Here is a 17,000-nt window from a genome sequence, read left to right as displayed (position 1 = left end):
TCAATGCCCTCTCTTTATTCATAGTAAAGCTTCTTGTATGATGCACACAACGAATGCGTTCTTATAACGTTTTCCAGTCAGACCTTCACCAAAGCAACAAGCGAAGACTAGAGGAGTTTGTGAAAGGCACCCTTCTTCTTTGAAAGACAAGCAACCAACGATAGTGAGCGCCCCATTAATTAATAAACTATACCCGGTGAATATGATTGAGAGCGGAGATGCATGGATGTATGATTACTTGTATAAGGGTCCAACAACAGAATGGTTCTATAACCGTCGGTCTATCATTCTAGCGCTCGTTCAAAGTCCTACAACCCTTGCACCAGCCCCCCTTCTCCTTCATCGCTTTCTCCTTCCACCACTTCGCCCTCCCTCAATACCTTCCACCCAACCTTTTCAAATCCCGGTATCTTGTACTTTGGGTTAACAACCCATTCCCATCCTCCATCCGCGTTCAGTTCAACATCCGCATCAATGTTCGACTTAAAATCCGCATTGCCATTTGCTTCTGCCCCCAGCTTCACATCTGCCCCCTTTGGACCGATTCTCGATCCAGCAACAATGTCCACGCGGGAATCAGGATCTTCATCGGGAGGGGAAAGATCTCGCGTGCAAGCTGAAATGAATTCCGAGACAGGCTTGAGAACCCAGCGCTGCTTGGACTTGGTTTTGTCGAAGAAAGGACCATCGAACCACCCGAGGTGGCCTATAGGGATTGCAAATCAGCCTCACTGCCAAAGAGAAATAAAATGGGGAAGAAGTAGAAACGAAAGACGAACCACCTCCGCCTGTGACAGCAGTGTAAATGTGTGACGAGGCCACAAACTCATCGAGAGGCAAAGCACCTATAGGAAAGGTGACAGGATTAGCCCATAGTTCACGCCTTACGGTTCCACAAAAAGACATACCTCCATCCACGACAGGATCGTCGAATGCATTGATAGCAAACAAAGGGCTAATATGGGGGAGCCACATCAGATCCATTTCAATTTGAGAGAGAAGACAAAATGAAAGATAACCAACTTACACCTTGACGTTCCTCAAAACGTGCGTCGAGCTCGCCCAGTCATAGTATTCCTTCGCACTAGGGAACGGCCATGCCCCAATCCCTCTCGGTCCACCAATCTTGGAAACCAGCAAATCATCAATTCTCCTCAATCTCGATTGCGTCCCTTGGTTCTTCCTCTCTGCTTTGAGTTCCTCAATGTACTCCCTAATCGGGCTATCTGGCGCTTCAAATACGGCAGGATTTTGGTCAAAGGCTTTGAAAAAGAGCCGAAGAACATTCCTCCCAAGGGTAGAAGAATACACCCGAGCAGTGAACCAGTCGTTCTCGAGTTTGTGCGACATGGCTGTAAGATCCCAAGGACAACCTAGGACGACACCAGCAGAGAGGATTGAAGAAGAACCGTACTCGCCCAGATAGCGGGAGATGATGGATGCTCCGAGGGAGAAGCCGATGCCGATAAGAGGGGAGGATGGATGGCGGTTGCGGATGAAATGGAGGGCAAGGGCGAGATCCATTGTGGTACCTGCAGAATACAATTGGCATGAGGTTACAGGGACACCGGCGCCTGCGATTTAGAATCATTAGTTTCTCGGTCTTAACGTATGAAGAGGAAGCTACAGACAACCTCGAAACTGTAAATCCATTCGTCAACCACACGTACACATACATGATATGAAACCAACTCACATTGACCACCACACCTCTTCCGCCTAAACCTCCGTCCTCCTTGGGTTTTGCCACCCACGCAAGGATATTCCTGACATAACTTTCGTGGCTACCTCCAGTGAGACCGTGGCAGACTACTACTGTCGGTGCGTCGGCCGGAAGTCCACCGTGATTTTCAGGAGTGGCATCAATGCCCCTGATCTGGCCTTGAGCGAACATATGGCATAAAAGTGAAGGAACTTACAATGTCCCACCATCGGGTAAGCGGAGATATGTACTAAGAATGACTGTCAGGGCCGCTTACGGCTGAAACAAAACTCGTGATATAACTAACCGAATGTAATGAACTTTATCGACTTTGGTGAAGTCACCAGCAGCTGTGAAAAGTGTTTGAAGGTGCCCGCTAAGGACACTATTTAGCCCATATACATCCATCGCTCAGATCATGCCACTTACTTTGGAAGCCAAGCAGCAGGAGTAAACCTCCCCATCAAACTCGGCACACTCTCATTAATCCACTCTGTCAGGTTCTTGTTCCCCTTGCCCGTCTTCGCACCTCCAGACCCTAAACTGCTCCTGAGCTTAACTATGCCAGGTTTGGAGGGTACGATTCGCACGATATCTCTCGCCCACCTCGCCATGCCTAAGGAACCGACGAGAGAGTAGACGCTATTGGAGATGTTCGAGAAAAGAGCGCCGAGGGTGTAGTAGTAGATTGCCGAGAGGATAGCTGAGAAGGTCGTCCCCTGAGCCTTGGTCGCTGCTGGATGTTCCTTGGATGGTTTGGATTTTTTACTTTCCTTCAAGGACAGCATGGAGAGGGTACGGAGTCGAGTGCCGATGAGTTATCGATATACCTGTCCCTTTCACACGGACTTTGACGGTTTGTTGGGAGCTAGAGTGAGTATGATCTACGTTCTAATGAATGTGAATTGTCGGGAAGGTAGCCAACGCTAGAGCTTGTGGTAAATCTATGTCAGTCGAACGAAGACGTTGAATTGAGGAGATGAGCAAGACAAACCTCTGAACTTGAAAAAACATCAAGGCGATGACGCAGAGGCGGGCTGGCGTTTGCCCGATTTCGGTGAATGGCCATAAGCGGCTATGTCCGCCTTCGGTGAAACTTGGGACCAGGACCCAGGCACACTGTCCACTTGCCCAACGGTTCCTATGTTCCTAGACGCCATCTGTTGCTGGTGGGAAGAATGCACAGATCACATAAGCCTGCGATGGATGGAAAGGATAGTTCTCGTCTAGCATTCTCAGCTAAAAACGTCTTTTGCACCAGCTAAACCGCGCATTGCCCCTTCTGCGGGTTCGTCCCAATCAACTGAGGTGCGAATCTTTCCATTGCGGCCGTTCTTCGCATATCCCCTATCGACGTTCAATTTACGAATGCTCTAACTCAGTCATCCTCCCTCTCACCTTGCAAATTGCACGGTACTCAAGCATCCCAATCTCCAAAAAACACACATACCACCCATAAAAAGTCATTGCACCTGAAGGGCATGCACTTATTATACGCTATACGCAAATCACGGAAGGCTCGCCCAATATGCCAAACTTGACGACAGATGATGATCAAAGACACCATCTGCAGGGCCTGGATCAGCGGCTCGAGGGCTAGGGCATGAGGGGGGAAAGTTATGTCAGGGCTTTCAGGGACGCGGTCAAAGAGCTTGGGAGGGCGAGGGACGACGAGTGACGATAGCCGGAGACGAGGGAGAAGCAAAGACTGTCGTCACATCGCGCCTTTGAAGGACTTGATTGACAAAGCAACAACAACATCAGACAACGTGCATCTGTGTTTCAGTGGACATGAGCGCTTCCGGTGGAAATAGAGATCGACATCCTTAAACAAGCGTGAGCCCAGGAGCTTCCCTACGAGAAGCATCTTTGAAGCTCGTGCGGTCGAGCACCATGTATCGGGTGTGTTTGATATCGTGACTGCGTTCCATAAGAATTCGAGGCCTTTGTTAACATCTGCTACTGGACAGATAAAGCGACCACCTTCGTTCATTTTCTTTTCCCTTCGGCCCACCGCTCTCCTGAGCAGTGCTCTTCGCTATCCATCCTTCATACCGCCCTGCCCGCCCAAAGGCTTACCTTCCGTTTATACCAATTCATTCTTTCTTTGACCCCTTTGTCTTGGGAGCTGTCCGATCTTGAGCTTCATTTTCACATCCAGGCTATGGTACACTGTGCATCAGCCTCATAAGGTCAGTTACTGAAGCTCAGGACGAGATTCAGATATCACTGTTTTATCATCCTTTGGTGTTCAAAATATCCGCATCACACTAAAGAAGCCTTTGCCTCTCCTTTATTCTCCAGCCTAGGTAATGTCAAATCTGGAATGGGTTGTCTAATATATGACCTTGACTGTGCGCAAGCGCTCTCGTGATGTGCGAGTGGCTATATTCTGCCGGCTGTTCTTTCAGTTGTCCAACTGTAAGTGCTTTTACCTCTCGGGTAGACCTCAATATGGTCGTGGCTGACAATGAATCCAGTATTGTCACTCTTTGTCCCTATCTGTCGTTTGAAGTATATTCCGACTCGCCGCTTGCAACCATCTGTCATCCGAGTGCAAGTAGTCTTCGCAAAATGGTCGACCTATCTGCGCTTTCTATCCCCCAATTCTCCTCCTTAAGCCCTTCGGACGGCTTCTCACCTTTGAAGCATGCTTTTGGTCCTTCCCGACCACTCAGCATCGCACCATCTGATTCTTCATCAGAGCCTTTAACGGTATCTCCGGCAGGGACCAAAACTTCCTGGGCGCTTAACTCTTACTCATCTTGTTGTCCCGATAACTCGCAAGATATCATCGACCGTTCTCCCTTTCCCACTTCTACAAATTTTACCAGTTCCTTCTCTATGTCTCAATCGCAGCAAAATAATGATACATACTCGTACCGTATGACACCTAATACTGGCACCGGCCAATGGTCTCAATCACCAGCCGTAGACAACCCATTCATCTCCTCACCTTTGACAAAGAACATAACCTTTCAAAACGGTCTGACAGGCATTTCTCCCATGTTTGCGACTTTCAATACCACTTCTATCCCCGATGCAAGCTACCCTACAGCCGCCCATCCTTTTAATCCTTCTTGCCCCATGCCAGTTCGAGGCTACTCTGCAAGCTCCGCCGTGCATTCGCCTAACCGGCGTCGGTCCTCCACACTCGTCACCCTTTCTTCGCCATCATCAATGACGCCTCCATTCAACCACTGCCCCTACCCTCCTCTACACATCTCTTACCCAAGCACGCCATCCTACGTTTCGGCCAGAAATCTCTTCCGGCAACCATCAGTACCGGCGTTTTCGGAGAACAAGAGGATATTTCATCCTTCCCCAGCGGGGAAAACGCCTGCTACTGGAGCAAAACTGACCCAACTGCCTTACGAGCATGGATATGAAGGAGGGTCTCAGTTTGGATCTGGAAATATGCTTGGAGGAATGAGCATGAATATGGAAACTGGTAACCCTTTAAGTCTCAATATGTTCCCACAGATGAATACAGGCTTTCGTCCAGGGAATGGACAAGAATTCAAGTTGCCGAGGTTTAAACCTACAAAGGAGCAGTTGGAAATCCTCATCAAATCGTATGAAGAGAACAAGTGAGTTAAGCTCTCGATTTTGTGAACGAAACTGGGTTTCTAATAAGGTGGTAGAACTCCAGACGGTCCAACTCGGGAAGCACTTGCAAAAAAGCTTGGCCCGGACGTGCGTCCCAAAACTCTGCAGATTTGGTTCCAAAATCGGTAAGCACATTCATCACCTTGTATTCTGAATCCGAAACTTACATCTTTCAATAGTCGTTCAAAATCTCGCGCGAAGGAGCGCGATGCGGCCAATATTCCAAAACCTTTACAAACCAACAGTCCGACCATCAAGCCGTCTGCGCAGGGACAAGAGAAGGGTAAAAGTGGACCAACAAGATCAACTAGCGGGGGGCCGGGTGAAATGAAACAAGGAGGGGTTAATATAGAACGTTTAAACAGTCTTATCCACGATGATGATCGTAGGTTTTATTATAATGCGATTGCCGGCAGCTGATCAAGATGATGTTCTCAGCGAGCTTGTCCATCCTCCCCATCACTGTGCTTTCGATTGCCAAGTGGACTAGGTTCCTCACCCCTGGAACAGGCAATATACGCCCCGACCTAGCTGCTTCTATCCGTTTCCGTTCAGCCTCCACTCCTTCTCATCCCTCCCCTCTCTTTCCCACGCTGCACCTCTACGTCCTCCACACTACCATCTTTCGTATCGACATTCCCCTGTCCACCTCTGCCATCTCCAATCTCCAAGCGACGAATAACCCATCAGCCATTACAGATGCAGTGGCTGTGCGATTCGAACTTGGACGAGGTAAAGTAAGATTTGCGTGTTGGAAAGAGGAAGAAGGCGCGGGATGGAAGGAAGTCGGTGATTTTACGGGAGGCGAAGCTGGAGCCGGGGGTAAAGTCGAGTTGACCGGACCGGCCTCTGTGAGCATCACATCTGCTGCTTTTGAAATAAATAAGAGCTTACTCCGTCCCACGACAACAGATATTACTACCAGCCTTTTCTAAAGTCCAACAACTCCTCACGAATACCGCCTATCCAACTCCTATTTCCAGTTTCCTCATCTCCGGGCCCATCTCTATCCACCCAAAGCCTATCAATGCCTTGCATCTCCCCACCAATGCCAACACTCAGTCTCACTCCAATCCAACCTCAACCCCACCTTCCTTTTCCTCACCTCCCAACCTTACCGCCACGCCGCCCCTTCCACTTTCAAGTGCCAGCGTCGATACAGACATGATGTCCCGCGCCCATCAAGGGCAACAAGCTGCTACACTAGCTCCAGCAGGACATCAGAGACAGCGGTCCCTCTCACAACCGATCTTTCCGACATCTGCATTGATCGGCGGTATGATGCCCATTGACACGAGCTTATCGAGTACTGCACCAATTGATAAAACTACCCGGGACTCTCTCACGATGCGTCCGTCTATCAATACAACATTGCAGGCTAGTGCACAGAGCGGCTTTGAACCCTCACCCGTTTCGTTCATCGGGAATAGCGGCCATAGTCAAACCCCTGTAACAGGCTCGTTCAATGGGAACGCACCAGTTCTAGGGACCGACCAGCTCTGGGAGTCTCCAGGCGGTCTTTCGGACAGCACAAGTCTGACATTAAACATCAACGAATTCGAGTTGGTTGAAAAAAAATAACATGAAGATGGGTACCCCGGCTTCTATGGCTTCTTCCGCAGAAGGGCAAAGTACCATTAAGCAGAAAGATTCGTAGGCACCTGATGACATTGACTTCAACCGAACACTGTTTAGAGAAAAAAATCGGGCGGCTCTGTTAATTAACATGTCGTTATATATTTGTTCATTTCAGCATCTTTCAAAAAGAGTTTATAAGGGTAATACTGTCTCTATACCAAGTTAGTGTGATATTCCTTGGGTATGCTTGATGCATGATATCTTTGCATGGCAGGAGATGAAAATGCACCGAGTATTAGTTAAGTGACCGGAGAGGTAAACCTCGACGGCTTTACCGGCCACTCCCATCATTCACCCTCTTTTACAACCCCTGTCACCCAAACTCTTCATTTCGTACTCTGCGGACAGTCAAGTGAATTTCCATCGACAGAAGGAGGGAGGCCATAATCATTCATTTATTTGTATCTGAATCACATGTATGGTTTTTAATGTATCGTTCTTGTCGCTTTCAATCTTATTATTTGAACGTTGAGTCTTATGATTTTGAATCAAGAAACAAAAACGGATCGCGATTAAACTTCCCATTCATATAAATATGCTACTACTCAACCCCCCCAACTGGATAATATACACATTGCTCATCCCAAACCCGTTCATTTCAAACTATATGCACCAAAAAAAGCCCCAAAGTCACATCGACGCTAGCTAATGTACTCCTTCAGCCCCAGCAGGCTCACTCTTCTCTTTTTTTTCCCCATCCCGCCTCTACCTCCTTCTTTGGCTCCTCCCCTTCCTTCCGCGTACCGATCGCTTCTCAAGCCTACCCTGCCCTTCCTAGCACCCAACGTCTATCAATTTTACTCCGACACCTCCCAACCTGCTCTACAAGATCAAACGTCCCCTGTTCTAAAGCCCGGCGCATACGCGCTTTTTTTTTTCTTTTCTCTATGCTTCTTACTGCACCCTCTTATAGAACAGCAAGTACGCACACCTCTCCCTCCCACCGACCGACCCGGTTTCCCCACCCTTGGCTTGGTCCAGGGAGACAACTACATCTTCTTCTCGCACTTCACGTACATTTTCGTCGTCAAAGTGGAGCCACCTGGATGCTATTGTCGTTGATGATGATGGTGGTGGTAATGATGACGATGTTCCCGCGGGGCTTTGAATAGAGGTGGACGATGTGGAGCTGGAAGAAGAAGAAGAGGGACGAGCAACAGAAACGGTGTAATGTCCTCCTGAAGCTGAAGAACCGTGGTGGTAGACTACACCGAAGAGGGCGTATTTTATAGGGGTCGATGTCCGCCTTGCGGGGGATATTATTTCTAGTCACCCGAACAAACGCTGTCAGACCACGAGACAAAAAAAAAAAAAAAAAAAAAACAACAACTCACCGTTAGGGATCGCCAAGTCTACACCATACGCCACCGCCTTACTCCTCTTCACCACACCACCTTCCTCTGTATCATACACAAACCTCTTCAAATGACAAATCAAAACCTTTGGCCAAGTCTCCACATACACCGTCTTGGTCGCATCCACTTCCCCACCTTTAGCCGCCGAATATACTCCATGTATAATCTCGGGTGTGGAGATCGCACGGAGGGCGTCGGTGATGGACAAGATGGCAGGGCCGGTAATGTCGAGTTGGAGCGGTTGGTAAGGTTCGATGGTGACGCTATCTTTTTGACCGGGGGTATGGAGGATGGAACGGAGTTTACCGCCGAATAAACGTGAGACGGCCGACTCGCGGGATTCGGTAGCGCGCACGACGTGCGTCTTTTGTTTCTTGCCGACTTCGAGCCAGCCAGAGGATGAGTCGGCGTTGCCGTTGATGCCGGCGCCGGCGCGGGGGGAAACGGGCCGTTCGACTTGTCGACTAGAAGAGTCGCTGGGTTGACCGTTGGGCATAGATGAAGAAGTGGTGGATGTTTGTGAGAGGAGGTAGATGATTTCTTCGTGTAAAGTGTTGAGGAAGAATCCGAGATACTCTTCAGCATCTTCTTGGTAACCTCTCTGTGTTTATAAAAAAAGATGTTATCAGTCAAACGTTTTTCATAGCACTGGCGAGGATTTAGATTTGGACGTCGACTCACGCGCATAGAGTCAAACCTCTTATTCTCCTTCATAGCATCATACACATTCTCCGGGATAAACGCCTCTTTCCTCGAATCCTTGTCCTTTCCTTTCCCCTTGGGTGTTGACGTTGTTGATGTTGATGATTCGGGTGATGAGACAAACTCTCGCAAAAAGATGATCCTATAATCGTCGCATTGTCAGCCCGCGCCTTGTGTTTTTGGGGGAGACGAGAAGACGAGACTTACATCGCCTCTAGTAACGGAGTCTTCCTCGCCAAATCAGCTTTCAGCCTCTTTCCAAATTCCTCAAACAACTCTGTAAACGGCGGACAGTAAACCAATACTTGAAGGATCTATCGCATCGACTGTTGTCAGCATTTTTTTCATGTTCGTTTTTTCATCTTCGATCTTTTATCCAGTCGCAAAAATTCAACTCACAGTGTTGGCAAAACACATGTTACCGGTATTGATCAAACCCCTCGGCACCATCAACGCTTCCTTCTCCTTTACACTCAACCCTACTGTCGTCCCCGTTCCCCGGAGAGAACTCACGCCCTCGCTCAAAAGCTTGATCAGCTCTTCATGTGGGGAAGGCACGGACGACATTGCAGCCGCAGCATAGTTGAACGTTTTGGCTTGTTGTTGTTGTTGTCCTTGGGTTGGCGGTGAAAGTTGCAGACCATTAACGTTGGCGGTAAGGTTTGGGGTGGAAGGGGAGGCAGAGGTGGATGGTCGTGGACGGGAAGGCCCAGCCTCGGTGGTGGAAGTGACGCTGGCGGATGAGCTGGGGACTGCGCCGGGGGTGGAGGGCGAAGAAGGAGTAGGGGTTTTGAGGAGGGCGGCCCATGAACGAGGTTTGGCGGGCGAGGGTGCGGGTGCTGGTGCGCGCGCTGGTGTAGACCTTTCCTTCTTCTCCACTTTTTCCTCCTCCTTTTCATCGACCACTGGCTTTTCACCCACCCACTCTGCCATGTCCTCCTTTTCCCTCTCCTGCTCCGGGACAATTTCGCCAAACACCAACTCTACTCTCCTCTTCTCGCCCGTCTTCCACACTCCTTTGCCCGTTTCCTTCGTCTTCTTCTTCCCACCTTTTCCTCGTCCTTTTCCCTTTTCTTGCGACTGAGATGGCGATTGCTCATCAACGACAATCTCCTCTGGCAAACCAGTCTTCACCTCTATCGCAAAACTATTCCCATCACTCTCCTCTCCCGGACGAGCCCGCACCAGCTTTATTCTCTGCGGATGGGCATGTTTGTTCATTTCCAAATGTAAAGTGGCAATACCGGTGGATGACGATGATGGGAGAGATGACGGATGGATAAAGTTCCATCGAGGTGCGGCGATCGCCGAGGACGCGTCGGGGCAAGTTTCTTCATCCTTTGCAGTCTCTTTTTCCTGCTCGACAGCCGCAGATGCAGGAACAGGCTCTTGCTGTGCGGCAGACTGCGCTTCTTGCTCTTTTGTGGTGGCTGTGGGTGTTGAGGGAGTAGGAGGTTCGGGGTGGGAGTGACCGTTGGGGATGGGCGGTTGTAATGGTTCGGATGGTTGATTTTGACTAGGAGCGATAGGCGCAGGTGCAGGAGGGGGTTGTTGAGAATGTACAGGTTGTCGTGGCGGTCCTTGGGATTGGGCTTGGGCTTGGGCTTGGGCTTGGGCGTGTGCGTGGGCGTGTGCTTGCTGTAACTGTTGTTGCTGCTGTTGCTGTTGCTGTTGCTGTTGCTGCTGTTGCTGTTGCTGCTGTTGCTGTTGCTGTTGTTGCTGTTGCTGTTGCTGTTGCTGTTGCTGCTGCTGCTGCTGCTGGAACCGATTATACTTGAACCCCTGCGCTGCAGGATTTAATTTCCCCCCATGATACCCCTCCTGATAGCCATACCCTCCATACGGCCCCTGCTGGAGATGTTGCTGATGTTGCGGGTGAAAGTGCGGTTGCGGATGATGCTGGTGCTGGTGCATATGCTGCGGCGGCCGGGTGTACCCCTGGGGATAGCCCACACCGCCGCCAAAGGCATACGGGTGATTCGGGGGATAGGAGGGGAACTGCTGGGGCATGCCGTGGGGGGTGTGGTTTGGCGGGACGATGGCGGGCGGCTGGGGCACGGCGTGTGCCGAGCTCGGGGTCTTTGCGGGGTCGCTGTAGTCGTCGCCGTCTGCAGGCGGGTAGCCAGCGTGGGGTGGCTGGTAGTCTGGATAGCCCGCGTAGCCATAGTACACGCCGTACTCGCCGTAGCCGCCGTAGCCGTTCTGCATCGTCGCGGGCCCAGGCCCTGCGCCGCCCATGGGTATCGGCGCATAGGAGGGGTACGGGGCGGGGGGCGGGGGATAGTACGGCGGGGCGTGGCGGTAGTAGGCGGCGGGCGCATGGTAGGGGGGGGGCGTGTAGGGGAGGGGGTTGTGGATGCTCGGGAACGGCACAGAGGGGACCGGCGAGCCGTTGTCCGGGAAGGGGGCGGCCATGCTGCGGCGGGGGGGGGGAGATAAGCTGCTGATACACTCAGAGGCCCGTGCGCCATCCCTTGCAACCATTATCAGCACCCAGCGCGACGCAGCCAGCCCCCATTATTTTCCACCCCGCTTTTCCCCCAAATAATCCCGGTCACGTGACCGAAACCATCCCTCCCTCAAGATTTCTCGCCCCTTTCCAAAACCTGCTTGTTCCACCAAAAGTCGCAACGAGCACCGCACTCCTTCTCCTCCCCCCTTTTCCCTAAAACCCCCAGCAACTCTATATCAATTCAAAATGGCTTTCGGTGACAGAGGCGGACGTGGCGGCGGTCGAGGCGGCCCCAGGGGCGGTGGACGCGGTGGTGCCGGCGGGCGAGGCGGATTCGGCGGCGGACGAGGTGGTGGTGCTGCCCGTGGTGGTGCCGGTGGTCGAGGTTAGTTTCACATCCATCCAGCCGTCCATTGCAACGCCCTTACCCCTTTTTTTCTTACAGGACGAGGTGCTCCCCGTGGTCGAGGTGCGCCCGGCGGTCGAGGCGGTGGTCGTGGCGGCAAGGCCGGTCTCGGCCGGAGCGGTCCCGGTGCCGTCACCCTCGAACCCCACAAGCACGAAGGTGTCTACATCGCCAAGGGCAAGGAACACTTGCTCGTTACCCGAAACATGACTCCCGGCGAATCCGTCTACGGCGAAAAGAGGATCAGCATCGCCACCACCAACGCGGATGGCGAGGAGGAAAAAGTCGAGTACCGAGTGTGGAACCCTTTTAGGAGTAAGCTTGCTGCTGGTATCTTGGGCGGTCTGGACAACATCCACGTGAGTCGCGCCATTCTCTTTTTCCTTTCGGCGACCCAAACCGTGCTGACACGACTTAGATCAAACCCGGAGCCAAGGTCCTCTACCTCGGTGCCGCCTCTGGCTCGTCCGTCTCCCACGTCTCTGACATTGTCGGTCCCGACGGTGTCGTCTACGCCGTCGAATTCTCTCACCGTCCCGGTCGAGAGTTGATCGGTATGGCCAAGAAGCGAACCAACGTCGTCCGTAAGTCTCCCCTTTTTCCTCCCCCCTTTTCCCTTTTATTAACCCCCGACAGCCATCGTCGACGACGCCCGACACCCTCAAAAATACCGAATGCTCGTCCAAATGGTCGACGTCATCTTCGCCGACGTCGCCCAGCCCGACCAGGCGCGTATCATCGCCCTCAACGCCCACCACTTCCTCAAGAACGGCGGCGCCATCGTCATTTCCATCAAGGCCAACTGTATCGACTCGACGGCGCCTGCGGCCCAGGTGTTTGCCAGTGAAGTTAACAATATGAGGAAGGAGGGTATCAAGCCCAAGGGTGCGTTTTCTTGCGCGGTCTGGGGTTTGGTCGAGGTGCTAACGTTTATTTACCTAGAACAACTTACTCTTGAACCGTATGAGCGAGACCACGCTATGGTCGTCGGCATATATCAACGACACACTTAAAAAATTCGCCCCCCTCTTCCCGCCACTTGACATCCAAGTCTCGTCACTCGTCAAAATCTCAAATCTCTCTCACCCAAGATGTGCCATGCCATTGTTTTCTCTCCTTTTCCTTTTATATCCTTTTTTTTTATATTCATTTTTTGGATCCCTCGCTTGAGCATGTATGAAACCTTGCAATTAGAACTAACGATGCGTGGAAAAAAAAAATATTACATGAAAAAGCTAGAATGGCTAAATGCAGAAAACTGGACAGGGTTCTAATAGATACAAAGATGTGTAGATGGACTATCAACCGACAAGGCTTCACCAACGATGTCTCCTACTCTACACTGATATTCCTACACCCCCCCCTACACCGACAACGCGTCGGGTACCGCCCATTCCCATTTACGTTCCCCTTCGAGCCGTGTCCGGAATTGGTTGTATACTTTTACATAATCCTAATTTTAAATCTTTGCTTCAGCATTGTTCCTTTTGTTTTTGATAAACCTTGGCAGATGAAAAAGTGGATGGGGGGAGATGGAAAAACGACCCACCTCGTCATTCTTCAACCCATGTAACCCCACAATATCCCCCATGTTCCCTGTTACCAAACCTTGACCTTGGGCGTGATGGTAATCACCCAACCTACGCCCGAGATCGAGTCGGAAGAGACCAGTGCATGGATCAGGGTTGGGTGGTGGGAGAGAGTAGTTGGTGTCGTCTTTTTGTTTTTCGTTTTTACTGTTACCCTCTTCAACATCGTTATGCTCTGCCCCCTCGCCCTCGCCCGCGACTACTCCCGGACGCGGTATCGGTCTGGGGAACATCACCGTCTCTCCCTCCGGTAAACACCCAGACGACGGGGTATGGAGGAAAGGGAGCGAGAACATGAGCTCTCCCATGAATGCGTCTTCGTTTCGTTGGGCGTTGCGTTCGTATGCGGGGACGGCCGCCGTGGCGAGGGTTTTTATCTGCGCTTGCAAAACGTCGAGAAACGGGTCAGCCCTTTCAGGAGGAGAGGGGAAAGACGGGACGTACGACAGGCCAACTAAATCCATACATCATCCCTTCGAAATAAAAATGATAGCCGGTCCAGTGGCCGAGAGAGGTACCGATGTAGGAGGGGATGGTGGGCGGGTTGGCGAGCAGGATGGGGAGGAGGTTTGAGAGGATTGGCAGGGTCTGCGTGGGAGCAGGCTGTCAGCTTTGGAGTCGCGGGGAGAGAAAAGGTTGCTTACATCGTCGTCACATTTCCTTGACCATGCAGTCAGTAAGCAGCAAGATGCAGCGAAAAGAAAAACTCACATAACCCACCAGCCAGCTCTTTCTCTCGACCCGACCCACCGTATCCACTCCCACGTCTTGCCCTTGTCCCTATTCTCCCCATCCTCGAGCCCTTCGAGCCTCACCAAATCGCCGTACATCCTGTCTTCCGCATCCACCATCTGTTCTTCCGTCCCGTTCCACAGGGGACTCGCCGACGACGAACCGACGATCGGGGTCGGCCTGCCGAGGATAAACTTTAGCTCGACGAGGTGCCTGTGCTGCGGGGGGACGGCGCGGAGCGGGGATGCGGTGGAGCGGATGAGGGCGCGGCGGGCGCGAGACTCGGGGGTCGGCGTGGAGAAGACGTGCAGCATGAGGAGGGCGGGGCTGGTGAGGACGGCGTGGGAGGTGTCGCTGGGGTCCGGAGCGTACGCCGGGCCAGTGAGGAGGGGCACGTCCCATTCTTCCATCGGCCGGGCTGACCGCAGGCCTGGGATGATGCGCGGCGGGCTGGCGGGGCGGCCGGGGCGGGGCACGAGGCGGCCGATTGCAGGGTGGAGCCATGGCGGGGAGTAGTGCAGGGCGGCATTGTAGCGGTGATGCGGCGGAAAGGAGGCGCAGTAGGCGAGGAAGAGGTAGAGGAGGTAGGCGGCGGCGGCCACAAAGGGGAGGAGGACGAGGACGCGCCGGCGGGGCGGGGCGGACGGCCTCGGTTTTGGCTGGGAGGTGGGCAGGGGAAGCATGGTGCTGGTGGGTGGGTGGTGGAGATGGAGATGCTAGCTCCTTTCGTAGGCCACATCGTCCCTCCTGCCAGCGCCCGTCGATCGCCCATCAGCACTGTTTGTGCAACACTGCAGGCAGCGAGGCCGGGCCACAACGGTAATGCCAAGCCGGGCGGCAAACTCGCAGCAATATTCCGTTACCGTCATGTTTCACCATACACCAGGCGCGATTTGGGGTGCCTTCTTCCTGAGCTCTGACGTTGACTGTCGAGATAATAGGCCGGCCCCCCGAGACGGTGTCCCCCACGGACAAAGGGCGCAACGCAATAAACTGAACTGCGAGGGCGCAAAGGAGGGGCGCAAAGGAGGGGGACGAGTAGCGCAGGCAGGAACGACCAGTTGTCACCCCGTCGTTCTCTCCATCATCCACCGTCGCTCGATTCGGCACGCTCGGCACCTGAAACGTGACCCTGAAATGGCCCATACATCGGCCATCGCCGGTCATTGAATCGATCGCCTTCTTAATTAGCGCGGGCACAAGTCCCCGAGCCGTCGTAATCCGGTCAGAGGCCATGATGGGTCGTGAATGAATGGTAAAGACGGAACGCTTATAGTGATCAAGCTTAGATACGATAGGCAGCATTTAGACGGCAAAACTGTAAACACGATTCATTTCTTTTGACAACCGGGAATCGACCACGGGAATCCCTCTTTTCGTCTTTTCTCCTCTTACAACTTGTACAGTAGCAAAAACCGTGCAGCAGTTTAAGCCGTGACCTCCTTCTTGGAAGGGTTGGATGTAAAGCGGAGGTAAGGCTACCAAAACGTATCAGCACCGTACCGTCCCAAGCCCACGCCCAATGCACAACGACCATGACTCACATAAACGGTCTCAACATCATCTCCAAACAACTGCTTCACCTCCTCGCCCTGTACAGACGGGTGGACGATAACCCTCTCCTCGACCTGCCCGGTCTTGGGATCGGGAATCCCCCAGTTGGCAGGCGTGGTGATACGGTGCTTGTCGCCCAGCTGGAGAGAGTCAATGACACGCAAGAGTTCGGGAAAGTTGCGGCCTGTAGACGCGGGGTAAGCGAGGGTGAGACGGATCTGTTTCTTTGGGTCGACTATGTACATTTTATCAGCACAGGCCATAACAAATATGTACTGTTGTTGATACTTACTGACGAAAACAGTCCTGACCGTAAACGGTATCCCCTTCTTATCCACATTCGTCTTATCAAGCTTATCCAGCATCCCATACAACTCTGACACTGTCCTGTCCTCGTCCCCTATAATCGGAAACTCCAACGCAGGAGCATCAGGCTTCAACGCATTGATATCCTTGATCCACCCTTCGTGCGAGGCAATATTGTTCGCGGAAAGACCGATGAGCTTGACACCTCGCGAGGCGAAATCGGCGTAAGAGAGAGCAACGGCGGAAAGCTCCGTGGTGCAGACGGGGGTGAAGTCGTCAGGGTGGGAGAAGAGGATGGCCCACGAGCCGTCGAGCCAGTCGTGGAACTGTCACAAAAGCTGGTCAGTTGCCGAGCGAGGAAGCGAGCGAGCGAACGAGAAATGGGATGGGGGGAATTTGAACTCACTTTGATGCGGCCGTGCGTAGTATCCGCCTCAAAGTCGGGGGCAATATCACCAAGTCGGAGAGACATATTTATTCAAGAGATATGAATATAAGATGAGGAAAAGAAAAAAAGGAAATGCGGAAAGAAGATGAGAGATGTGAATATCACTCGTCGCCCAGCCCACCGTTTATATACCCACGACTTGTCCCCAAACCCCCCCATTCTTGAAGCCAAGAGATCTACGCAATACATCGCCACCGCCATCCTGCAAACTTACCGGATGGGAAAGCATTTTGTGATTTAAACTACCATGGGCATGTCACATATCGCGCCATCGGGCGGTCAATTTGCACATCTTGTGTTATTTTCTCATAGACGTAGATCGGATCTTGTTTCGCTATATGAGAAAATGGTAAATAATAACTAAATAAATAAACAAATCGCGGGCGGTGGTGTCCGAAACCCGGACCAACAATTTAACTGATTATTTATTTAAAAAAGGTGGAGGTGGAGGCGGGGTCTCCGCGGTTTTTTCGGTCTAGCTCCAGCTTGATAAATTTTGACCGAAAA

The 17,000-nt window shown here is 52.1% G+C and overlaps 6 protein-coding genes across 6 annotated transcripts; 2 read left to right on the top strand and 4 right to left on the bottom strand.

The window, feature by feature from the left end:
• Nucleotides 1-308: 308 nt before the first annotated feature.
• Nucleotides 309-2,490, bottom strand: CNBK3350 (hypothetical protein; the record flags this gene model as incomplete). Its single annotated transcript, XM_767538.1, has 9 exons — nt 309-706; nt 780-845; nt 909-955; nt 1,028-1,574; nt 1,632-1,641; nt 1,697-1,871; nt 1,920-1,952; nt 2,010-2,078; nt 2,132-2,490. The coding sequence occupies 9 exons, from the start codon at nt 2,488-2,490 to the stop codon at nt 309-311; spliced, it is 1,704 nt and encodes a 567-aa protein (XP_772631.1).
• A 1,786-nt stretch (nt 2,491-4,276) lies between these two features.
• CNBK3340 (hypothetical protein) lies at nt 4,277-6,581 on the top strand (the record flags this gene model as incomplete). The annotated part of the gene is made up of 6 exons (XM_767537.1): nt 4,277-5,292; nt 5,347-5,436; nt 5,491-5,696; nt 5,750-6,162; nt 6,224-6,463; nt 6,525-6,581. The coding sequence occupies 6 exons, from the start codon at nt 4,277-4,279 to the stop codon at nt 6,579-6,581; spliced, it is 2,022 nt and encodes a 673-aa protein (XP_772630.1).
• Nucleotides 6,582-7,843: 1,262 nt separating this feature from the next.
• On the bottom strand, nt 7,844-11,421 carry CNBK3330 (hypothetical protein; the record flags this gene model as incomplete). The annotated part of the gene is made up of 5 exons (XM_767536.1): nt 7,844-8,214; nt 8,284-8,905; nt 8,986-9,148; nt 9,214-9,320; nt 9,406-11,421. The coding sequence occupies 5 exons, from the start codon at nt 11,419-11,421 to the stop codon at nt 7,844-7,846; spliced, it is 3,279 nt and encodes a 1,092-aa protein (XP_772629.1).
• A 283-nt stretch (nt 11,422-11,704) lies between these two features.
• On the top strand, nt 11,705-12,877 carry CNBK3320 (rRNA methyltransferase NOP1; the record flags this gene model as incomplete). The annotated part of the gene is made up of 5 exons (XM_767535.1): nt 11,705-11,843; nt 11,904-12,223; nt 12,283-12,448; nt 12,501-12,749; nt 12,807-12,877. 5 exons carry the CDS (start codon nt 11,705-11,707, stop codon nt 12,875-12,877), a joined length of 945 nt encoding a protein of 314 aa, XP_772628.1.
• Nucleotides 12,878-13,920: 1,043 nt separating this feature from the next.
• On the bottom strand, nt 13,921-14,868 carry CNBK3310 (hypothetical protein; the record flags this gene model as incomplete). Its single annotated transcript, XM_767534.1, has 2 exons — nt 13,921-14,113; nt 14,165-14,868. The coding sequence occupies 2 exons, from the start codon at nt 14,866-14,868 to the stop codon at nt 13,921-13,923; spliced, it is 897 nt and encodes a 298-aa protein (XP_772627.1).
• A 744-nt stretch (nt 14,869-15,612) lies between these two features.
• CNBK3300 (hypothetical protein) lies at nt 15,613-16,517 on the bottom strand (the record flags this gene model as incomplete). The annotated part of the gene is made up of 4 exons (XM_767533.1): nt 15,613-15,663; nt 15,730-15,974; nt 16,032-16,371; nt 16,452-16,517. The coding sequence occupies 4 exons, from the start codon at nt 16,515-16,517 to the stop codon at nt 15,613-15,615; spliced, it is 702 nt and encodes a 233-aa protein (XP_772626.1).
• Between the last annotated feature and the right edge of the window lie 483 nt (nt 16,518-17,000).

The sequence above is a fragment of the Cryptococcus neoformans genome, chromosome 11 (assembly GCF_000149385.1).
Source record: "Cryptococcus neoformans var. neoformans B-3501A chromosome 11, whole genome shotgun sequence".
Taxonomy (NCBI): Eukaryota; Fungi; Basidiomycota; class Tremellomycetes; order Tremellales; family Cryptococcaceae; genus Cryptococcus; species Cryptococcus deneoformans.
The sequence above is the reverse complement of the archived record's forward strand: the minus strand, read 5'-3'. Positions and strand labels throughout refer to the sequence as shown.